Source organism: Teleopsis dalmanni, chromosome 1, assembly GCF_002237135.1.
Source record: "Teleopsis dalmanni isolate 2A chromosome 1, ASM223713v2, whole genome shotgun sequence".
In the NCBI taxonomy this organism is placed as follows: domain Eukaryota; kingdom Metazoa; phylum Arthropoda; class Insecta; order Diptera; family Diopsidae; genus Teleopsis; species Teleopsis dalmanni.
In genome coordinates, this window is record NC_051846.1 from 200257803 (window position 1) to 200269294 (window position 11492).

Consider the following 11492-nt stretch of genomic DNA (forward strand, 5'->3'; position numbering starts at 1 on the left):
TCTATCTACAAATTTTATACATACAATTTTTAAAACTTATATATATATAATAATACTAAGTGTGAATATGTCTATAAACTAATTATAATTGACATAATACAAATATTTTTGGTTTTTTTAGCTGTAAGTACTTGCTTTTAACACAAAATTTAATTATTTTCGTTATAAACAAAATAAAATTAATACTTTATGAGAAGATAATTAAAAAATATATTAAGTATAGCTAAAATTTTATCTACAAAATGATATTAAATATTTTGAAAATAGTCCCGAATTACAGAATAACCTACCTTGGCACCAAATCAATGTAGCCATTTGGTCGCATCATTTGATGCGGCGAACCGTAGAAAGACTGATAACTGCTCATGGCATAAGGATTCGCTGAAGGCGAGACAGCAGTTGTTGCGGCACCAGCAGAACTTGTGCGCATGTTATGACCACCACCCACTTTGATTTTATCATATGGAGCACCATAACTGTGGCTGTGATGGTAGTGATTGTGATGATAGATAGCGCCATAATTGCTATTATCCGATGAATATGGCTGACCAATGGAGGAGTATATATTTGCCAGTGAGTGTGTGGTGTGTGCCTGTGGTGACTGCACTACCTGATTGCTACTGAGATTCATATTCAAATGTGCATGGTGTGTGTGATGTGGAGACATTATGCCACCACTGTTTGCAGCATGCGTATGGGAGTAATTGGGTGAGTTCATATGCGCCGGTGTTGTATCCATTTTTGGTGAATCACTATTATGTTGAGTGTTAGTATGCATAGATAGATTGTTATTGTTGGGTACGTTTCCATTCGAAAGGCATTGATAATTAAGCAATTCTGGCGATGTACCAGTGGGAGATGTCAAACTAGTGCCGTTTGTTGTGTTATGTCCATTTACATGTGAGATAAGCGCATTTTGATGATTTTCCATTTCAGCAACTACTGCAATATAGGGTATTGATAAGTTTATTGGGTTATATATATAAAAAAAATATATTATAAATAACTCACTTAAGTTAGTATCTTTATTGTTAGAGGTTGTTGCTTTCAATTGTTGCTGTTGCATATGTTGCGTTTGTTGCTGATTGTTGTTACGTTGCTTCATTCTTGCTTGAGTTTCGTGACTCATTGTTGACATGCCCAAAGTATTATTCGGCCTAAAATTAATAAGAAATTTTCTCAAAAGAATGCAATTATCAATTTAAACAATATTTGATTGATGCTCTAATAATTTTTTAACAAAAAACTTATAAACAATTTTGAAATAAAAAAAAAAAAAAATTATTTCAAATTTCAAAAATTTTGATTTGTTTATTCATTTAACAACAGTGGCACTTTTTGTTGGATTTTTTGCTTTGCTTTAAGGTTTGTGTTTATCTTATGCTTCTCTTTAGATACATTAATCATAACAAATTTTGCCCTTTTTTAAGAATTTTTGTTGAGTTTTCTAAGAAAAGATTTGTTTTTAAAAATTTTATTTATCAAGAACTGAAGTGTTAAGTTATTTTGTTTACTTTATGAATTCTAATTGTTTAATCTTAATTATTTGTGATATCGTATCTATCCTATCATATCTATCCTATGTAGCTGGCTATCTTCAGCATACTAACATATGTACATTAATATCTTTGATTTGTCTGACAGATTGTCTGGTTTGATTATGTTTCATAAGTGGGTCAAAATGCATTTAAAGTCAAAAATATATAATGTACATATATATCACATATAGCACATACTTTAAGTGATTAATTGTTATAGCAAAACTATAAGTTTCAGTTGCATTTTACTTTATTCTCGATGTTTGTTAAATTTGTTTGTTAAAAAAAAATTAAAAATAATAAAATAAAAAAACATAAAGGATAGAGCCGTGAAATTATTTGCGAAAACTGACAGAGTTACCAACATCGCGTTATCAAATCTCAAAATGGTTACAGGCTCCTCCGGGAGGTATGCAGATCTGAGGTCAATTATTGCTTAGTCTGATGAAGTGATAAACAATAATCTAGTCAAGGTGCAAAGAGGGGTTTTAAAAATACCTCAAGTTAAAAAAGAGTATAAGTGCTTAAGTGCACTAGCTCAAAACAGCTTCAACATAATAAAATAACTGTCGAACTGCAGCTATGTTTCACAATTAAATAATATAATAATACAATAATAATAATATAATATAATAATATAAAAATATAATAATAATGTAATACTCAAAGGATACAACCCTTCTTTTCAAATCTGAAATCTAAATCTAATGTAATAATATAGTTGGATTAATCAAATTACTAGTATTTTTAAAAATATTGAATCTTTCAAAAGATTGAAAATTTGTTGTATAAATGAAAGCATATACGTATATAATTCCACAACATTGAAGTGGTGCAAATTAGATAAAAATCATTTATTGCAACTAACAAGAATGGATCAGACAAGGTACACAAACTTAGAATTTGACTTTAAATTAGACTTAGTTTAAAATTTTGTTTTTTTTATTTGCAGAGTTATAGAGATGAAAATAAAGAGGATAATACAATAATTACTATTACTGACGAATACTTATAGGATTTCTTAATGAAACATCAAGTGAGTCCAAAGCCATTCTGGATTACATGATTTTTTAATTAGGAATTAAAAAAAGTAAAATATTATTAACGGTACAATATGTACAACTATTAAATTAGAATGTATATGTACATATATCTTCTTTCAACATTTGCTCCCTAAAGTCTATATTATTTACACGCGTTTTTTAAATTTATATATAAATTCTATATAGTTTATACACAAAAGGGCATAATTTTGACTTTATAAAGAACTTTAGTAGTAGTAGATTCAGCAGTTTTGAGCAACTTTTTCCTTTAAGCTGTATGTCGATATAGCTTATTTCTCGAGATATTGAGATTTAATGTTGTTAAAAATGTACACACACCTCTTTATTCTTAATGTTCAAGCTTAACCTGATATTTTAAAAACAATATACAAAGCAGTATAAAAACAACACAATATATAAATCTAAAGCGTATTAAAAAAACTTTTTAAAGACGCTATCTTTATAAAATCTGTTGTGAATAGGTGAACCACTAAATTGTAAATTGTCCACGACTTAATAATTTTTTAATTAAGAATAATTAAGAATATGTATGTATATATAGATTTTTACTTACACATCATTAGTTCCATCATCTCGAAAGCCCTTTGCAAATGGATTGCTTACAATTTTTAGTTTGGTAACCTGAAGGAATTAATTAATTGAATTATTTTTTAAAAATTAATTGAAATTTGGTATTCTAGAATTTAATCTATAAATACATTTATCTTCAATACAAATTATTTTTAAAATATTTTTAAAAATAGCATATCTGAATTTTGCAATTAAATAAACAAAATTATCAAGCACCCCAATAATAAAAAATAATGTTAAAAACATATGAAAAATTCCAAAAAATATTATTAATTATCCAATTTCTCTAAAAAACAAAAAAATTAGAAAAAACAAGAACTCTTGTTAACATCTTTGAGAACATAAATAATTTAAATACTTTCGAAATTTCATAAATTAAAATTTTTTAATATTTATTTAAGCTGCAAGCATCTTAGCCAAAAAGCTAAGCAGCTAAAATATGAGTCCAAACGAAAGAAGCATCCAATAAATTTATAAACGTAAACAAATCCAAATGTTACAAGAAATTCAAAACTTGTGCGCTTCTCTTAAAAATTTTATTTATTCTTTTTTATTAATTTTGTGAAATATTTTAATCACAAAGAAAATAATCCATGAAACACATAATTCATAAATTCATCAGTCAGATGGGCACTAATTTAATGCCTTACATGCTTCATTAGTGTCAAGCTTTGAACTAATTTTACACCTTTCGATTCGGAACTTCGGTGGGAAAGTGCAACAACTCTTCTCTTCTAGTTCTTCGATATTGGAGTGAATTATATAGTATGCACCTTAATTTGCTAAATAAATAAAAATACGAAACTTACACACTGATTTTGGTAGGCGGTCACAGCGGTAAATGATGTCTCCGGAAATATAAATGTACGAAAATGACTCGTATGTTCATTTTCATCCAACGAGGTATTCTTGGGTGGCAGGTAGACTATATGAAAACGTGGCTGATATCGATGCATTGAGTTCAGTATTATCTATAAAAAAAACGTTTGACACTGATTGGTAATAAATCATTTTAAAACACAAAAAAAAACATACATACATATATACGTATAATTATTTATTATATTCAATATAATTTAACTGAAGTGCAAATAATTTATATTCTAAGCAATAAAAATGTTAAGCACATATGATTTCATAGAGCACAATATTTAATTTAGCATATATTAATAACACAGTCTTAACATTATATGAGATATGCGAGGATTATACAAAGGGTCTGAAATTTGTTCAGAAGATGCAAGTGGTTACCGACGTAGCCGAATAGGGCATACGATAGGTAAAGGAATATGAATATAATATAAATATTGAAAACAAAGTAGTAAAACAGTTTATGTTTTATTTTGGAAGTTGTAAATCACAAAATATATTCTGAAATTAACCCCTTTAGGCCAATATTTAGCCTATAAGGCGCCAAAAAATAATTTTATTTCATAAAAAAAACTTACTTTTGTAAGAAAGTAAAAAATAGAAAGACTTCTATCTCCAAAAAGTATTATAAATCAGTCATAAATATTAAACCATCAATGACTATAATGAAATAAATGGTTTTTCCTTTTGGAACGAGATCTATTGCGTCACATCTAAACTAATAATTTCTGAACATAATTCTACTAATTTTATTAGTGCCTTCTGTAACTTCGCTATAAATAGAAAGAGAAAGAGAGCTCTTTCTCTAACTGAAAGATGATGAATATGACATTTTAAGAATTTTGTAACACGATATGTTTTTGTAGATATGATTGAATAAATAATAACACTATATAAAAAATAATGCTCGATATTTTGACACTACTATAAGAATAATTAAAACTTTTTAAAGTTTAATTAGTTTTGCCGAAAAAGCTACGCTTTCTTTATAATGACAAAGAAGCTATTAAGAGGGTTTCGAATAGCAATAAAAGATAGGACAAACATAAAAATTTTTAGTTAATTTATTGAAATTTGGATGACAACGCTGTTTCGAGTATGGACAAGTACACATCACCAATGGTCTTAGAAAATATTCGTATTTCTTAAATAATTTATAATCCATATATAATTTATTTGGGCTACAAGTGCCAGGCTTAGAACTCGTGCCTCTCAAATGAGATGGTCAGCCAAATTTCAATAAATTAACTAAAAATTTTTGTGTTTGTCCTTTCATACTTTGCTATTCGAAACCCTTTCAATAATTAAAACTTTAATTGCAATTGAAAGTACTAGATTGCATCCAAGTCCATGGGTTTGTTACCATGAATTTCTTTTTCAAGTAGGTTGTATAAGTATGTGTCATTTTTACAATAATATCTGATAATCTGATATATATGAATATTGAATAAAGTTATATATAGGTTTTCGTGCAATATGGTATAAATTATTAAACATAATATTAAATTTGGTAAAATTATTAAATTAGGAATATATATATCGACCTGTATTTTTATCCGGTGACCTATAGGTGACCTTTAGCTGGATAAAAAATGTATAAAGACAATTTGATAAAATTATTTTTACTTATAAAGTTATTTTTGATCAAGAGTTTTTGTGGTATACGTATATAGTACCCAAAATCTTCTTTATTATATTTTGAACAATTAAATGAACTTGTATAAGCTTTCTACAATATATGCGCAAAGGCTATGAAAGCATTTAGTAAAATATTTATTTCAAAATTTAAAAAGAAAAAGCATTTATTGTTAATAAAATAATTAATATTAATGATAAAAGTGTTGGTTTTGCAAAGAAAAAAAAAATGATGCCTATAACAGCAAGACGAAAATTTATTAATAAACTTGAAATATATTGAAAACTATAATTATTTTTTTATTCCTTGGCATAATCCTTCAGTCTAGAAATTTCGTATAAAATTTTATGTTTTAATGGTTTTTTTTTTTTGTGGTCTACATATACGAGTATACAATATTTGGATGAATAATTTTTTGTCTAACCCAAATTGCTTTATTTTAACAAATTAATTATGTCTCAAACGGACAAAGTAGATTGTGTAAATATTTTACAATTTAACAAAATATTTTCTTAAATAATAGAAATATTAACACTCGCTAAAACGATTTCTGTGCAAGCAATTAATGGTTAAGAGAATTTACGAAAACAAATAAACTTTAAAAATTTCAACACTTCAACTCACAAGTAGCGAAATTTTAAGCACACCAAGTGAAACTTGAAGATTTTATTTTTTTTTATTTTCCCAAAAGTTCACTATATTCAATAGTTTTTAAATTAAATTCTACAAAATTAAAATAAGAAATTGAAAAAAAAATTATTTGTGGTTTTGACATATTGCGGAATTGATAGCATTTAATGACTGATTTCATTAAAGCAAAATAATTTTTCATTTCGTTAAAGCTAATTTATATGAAACATTCTCAGGGAACATCTGAGAATGATCTGATCAAAAAATATATAATGGATAGAGCCCTGAAATTATTTACGATAATTGACAGGCTTACTAACACCGCGTTATCGAATCTCAGAATGGTTACAGACTAATCGTGGAAGGAATGCAGATCACAGATCAATTATTACATAGTCTGATAAACAATAATTCAGTCAAGGCGTAGAGAGAGGTTCTGAAGAAACCACACAGTTAATAAAAAGTAAAAGTGCTAAAGGGCACTGCCTCAATTAGACGACAAAAAAAAAAAAAGAAAAAACAAAAATGCCTTGACTTACATGTCCATTTTCATCCAATTGATTGTTGGTCAGTTTTAATTTATCGAATGATATAACTTGCTTCATCCAGTTGGCACCAGCGCATGGAGAATCTGGGTGCACATGTATTCGTGGTGGAGAAATAGGATCTGCCTTTCCTGCCACAACCCAACTGGAACTAGAATAGTTTTATTTAAATACTTCTATAACAAGTATATAGTTATTCAAAGTTAAACTCACTTGTGAAATGCATAGCGATATCGTTTATCATCGACTGGCACAAAATCCATCATCATTATATATGTAGCTTGTGGATCTAAACCACCAATACGCACTTGAAATGTCGGAAACATGCGACGACCTGTCTTGGTGACAATCATTTCAGTCCCTTGTTCATGAAATTTATCCCATAAAGCTTTGGTCTCCAAAACCACAATAGCCTGTGCTAAGGTTGGATGTAGTGGTTCATCCTAAGAAATCAAAATTTAAAAAGTACATTTGCAGAAACTTTTTCAAGAAGTCTTAATAAAAAATATTAAATATTCTCAATACTAAAAAGAAATCTTTTTATTTTTATAACAAAATAAAATAATAATTCCATATATCATAATATCGTCTTTGAAGTTATTGTGACATCTGTGACTTTTTCAAGTGCACAATCTCTCACACATCCAGTCACACTTACATTTTTCTGATTATTATTCATTTTATTGGCTGTGGATGTTGTTGTTGCTGGATCTTTCTTGGTGAGTTTATATTTTTTATTACTTCCACTATTGCTAGAATTTGTTTGAGAATTGTTATTGTTATTAGCTTCAGTGCTATTGTAGTTGCTGTTATTGTTGCTGTTGTTGATGTTGTTGCTGTTGACATTTTCACGGCAAATTGCACTTCCGGTGCTGCTGCTGCTACTGGTGCTTTCGATATCTTTCGAATCGACATGTTCAAGTGGCTTATATGAGGCGCGATCTTTGCCAGCGGTTTGTATACAAGCTAAAATTTTAATTAAACGATTTATTGGATTTATCAGTTTAAAATTTAATAAATAAAATTATTTTTTAAATATCATTTGGAAAAAATAAATTATTAAGTCTACATTTTTAAATTGTTTTAAAATTTTCTTAGCCAATTCATATCCTTTAATCTTTTCTTTAATTTTACTGAACATAATTTTGTGGACTTATAGATTAACAGTGTTACCAACATTCACAGTTATAATTTAAGTTTCAACATTAACTTAAATCGTGCGAATGGAAGTAAGTGCTTCGACTAGAAAGGTGTTTGATTCGGTACCCGCAGTTTGGAAAACGCGGTGGAAAACGTCCACATCTTCGATGGAAGGATCAGGTGACCAACGATTTGGTTCTTGGTACTACCAACTGGCGACAGCAAGCAACTAATCGGGCTGGTTGGCGGAGTCTACTCGACGCGGCCAAGAATGACTCACGTCTGTAATGGCCAACTAAGTAAGTAAGTACTAACACAAATCACACTTAAGTTATCCATTTAACTTATATAATTCTTACTTAAATCAGTTTTGAGATTTAAGTTACTACTGTAAAATCGAGCCTTAATATTGTTAACCCAGTAAATTTGATATATAGTAGAGTATCGAGTTTTAAGCTTTAGAATTTATACAAATAATATATACTAACAAAAACTACTAACTACTAAATACTACTAACTTGACTGATTTATTAGGTATTAGGGAAATAGAGTTTAAAGTTTGACTCATAGAGTATGCCTCTTATTGACAAATAAGGTTTGGAATTAAAAGACTATTAGATAAATTGATTTTATTATTTTATTAAATAAAATAATCTAATAATATTTGATTTTATTAAATAAATTGACTGTTTAATGTAATTAAACGAAACCATTATTAATAATTTTCATCTACTCGCAGTTACTTTATAATATTTTTTTATCATTGTTTGTTTTTAAATAATAATATTGAGAAGAAAGCGGATAGGTAAAACATATATGGGACTATGGACTTTTTAAATAAATGGATGATTAAAATTTTCCTATAACAGCCAACTTGAATAGGTGAAGAAGTTAACTGTGGTGTTGCCACTCTGGCAGTTATGAATTCTCTACCCACGTTTTTTTAGATATAGCCCATAAGTATATACAGGTGTTATATTAAAATCAAATTCGAACAGTTTTTATACATCTTATATACTCAGTTCTGTTATCACGCAACTTGATGGAGGCGTCTAAGTTTAAAAACCAATCTATGCGATTGACAGAGAAGGATACTTTATAAGATTTAAATTTTGGGATACTCGTCATGCTCATTAGTTCATAGACTTCCATAATAGAATACCGTAATTTTTTCCGATCTTGATATTTGCATAGAAACATACATAGTCTTCTTCTTTAAATAGTACCACTCCATTAAACGATAAGCATGAAACAGGTATGGCACATAAGAATGATAAAGGCTCTGTTGTTTGTTATGAAAAAAGATCGACAAATGAATCAATTATTTTTATTTAATGAAGAAGTTTATATTTTAAGAATATGTGTATGAAATTTTATTAAAATTGAAGCTATATTTATTTTTAATCATTTGATGCTAATATATAGTTTAAATTGTAATACCTAACATCTACAAATCTGCTGTAAATATGTTCACATATTAAAATTAATGACCAATACTCATCAACTTGTCAGAATAAATAAACTCCAAACAGTTTTGAGACTTCTAGACTATACATATGATATAAATATGAGGTTCTATGCTCCACTCGGAGAGAAGGACAGCAGTTAGTGAGTGAGTAATACATATAATATTCCAGAAAACTAAATTAAATTCCTTGGGTCAACTCTATCGACAAATTAAGTATTAAGTCTGTTAGTTTTTATTGAAAGTAATTACGAAATTGTGAAATGATTTTAATTATGTTTGATGAATAGACTTTTTAAGAACTCATTCGGGTCTAAATGGATTATAGACTTTAGTTGAAGTAAAAATATCCATAACTAAACGTCTGTTTTAGAGGAGAATTTCTATATTTTCTTAATTACTTTACTGAATGAAAAGCGTCTATTCTCCAGGTTAGGAGCGGCCTATTTAAAAGTGACCTGTCACTAACTGCAAACCTTAGAGGTTTAAAACATAAGTCTAAACCCGATGGAATTACAGGCTCCAAGTGGTATTCGTATATATATGGTAAATCCACCTGCTTTGGCAGCACGCACAACGAATTTGGAGGTGCCAAACACACGTTTAAACAGAATCTCTTCGTTAGGTACAACTGTAACCATATGGCCCAATGTTGTCCTAGGAACGCAATGGAATGAAGAAGAAGAATAAAAGACAAAAAAATTATAGTAGTTTACGCAAACACCGATAGTGTTTGGTGATAGCTGCGGCGTGGCACGTATCTACACTGCGATCATAGTAGATATTTTGTCTTATACGGTATTTCTAAATGTCATATTTTATAGAAAAAATATATAAGTTTTGTAATAAAAATTATTTTTATTAAAGGTGAAAACATTTCTTATTTTATTTAGATTTCAATACATACAAATTCATGTATAAGAATATTTGAAAGCATGACTAATATAAAAAAAAAATCCATTCACAATTATATAGCCAAAACTTGTAAGTGTCGAATAGTTTGGATATAATAGCTTATAAATAATTACTCCAATAATTAAATTTATATAATTAATTCTGGTCTTTTATGAAATTCAATAAACTTTACTTACTACCCCGTCGGAAAGTGGAATCGAAATTAGCGCCAAGTGAACGTAAAACAAATTTACTTCAAACATAAAAACACTTAAGCGGAACAACAAAGCATACCAGAGTCTTGTTGGCGACAATTGATGGCATTGCGACCTGTCATGGGTCATTTGATGTTAAAATAGAGAGAAACGCAACGATTTACATTGCGCCTGGTACTCAGTTCTGGCATAAACTGTTGCAATAACAAATTACCACAAATCGACTGTAGCAATAAGAAGGAAATAATTTATTTGCGAAAAGATAATCATTTTCGGATGATGGGAAGAGATGAGAATTGAAGTGTAATTTTACTCAACTTACTAGTTTGAGGGAACCACTACATTCTTCTAATAATGTGTAAGAATATCGTGACTTATTTTATAGTTTCGCAGTTTTATATTAATTTTTTATTTCTCATTTTCTTTGTGAGAGAGAAAAGTATCATTCAACACTTTTAACAATTTGGATGTTTTGATTACACAGTTCCATCGCCGAGACTACACATCAAAACAATAATTAGAGTCGCTAAAATTGTCGCAATTCCCCATAACTCATATATGTTGGCAGCTGAACAAATGTAGGCTACGCGTATGTCACCTTGCGCCGTCATTTGTAGTATTTATGAGCGACTAATCAGGAATTCAACAAGATAATGCCGAGATGTCTTCATTAACTTTTTACAGATTTTCTTTAGATTGTTTCGCTTAAAATTATATAAATCAAATCGTGATGTGCGAATTACTCGCTACAAATCATTTCATCCACAAAGTGTATGGAAGATATACGAACTCGAACACGTTTAGGCACATGTTCCTATGCATTCCTTTACTCCTTAACATCTACTTTTGATTAATTGCGAAAAATTGTAATTTGCAATTATTTATTTGAATATTGTTCAGTGCAAATTAATTGTGGAAAATATAG

General features: G+C 28.7%; 2 protein-coding genes across 2 annotated transcripts in view; one reads left to right on the top strand and one right to left on the bottom strand.

The window, feature by feature from the left end:
* LOC119671269 (zinc finger CCCH domain-containing protein 13-like) overlaps window positions 1-11492 on the top strand; it is a 379289-nt gene that overhangs the window by 196900 nt on the left and 170897 nt on the right. The window lies entirely within an intron of this gene.
* The window catches only part of LOC119671285 (T-box transcription factor TBX1-A-like), a 15314-nt gene continuing 4108 nt past the window's right edge, over window positions 287-11492 (bottom strand). The window contains exons 2-8 of the mRNA XM_038081855.1: window positions 7512-7819; window positions 7067-7296; window positions 6848-7004; window positions 3982-4143; window positions 3156-3223; window positions 1012-1157; window positions 287-942 (exon numbers count right to left, since the gene is read on the bottom strand). Of these exons, the coding sequence (XP_037937783.1) occupies window positions 287-942; window positions 1012-1157; window positions 3156-3223; window positions 3982-4143; window positions 6848-7004; window positions 7067-7296; window positions 7512-7819 (1727 nt within the window). The remainder of the gene's footprint in view (window positions 943-1011; window positions 1158-3155; window positions 3224-3981; window positions 4144-6847; window positions 7005-7066; window positions 7297-7511; window positions 7820-11492) is intronic.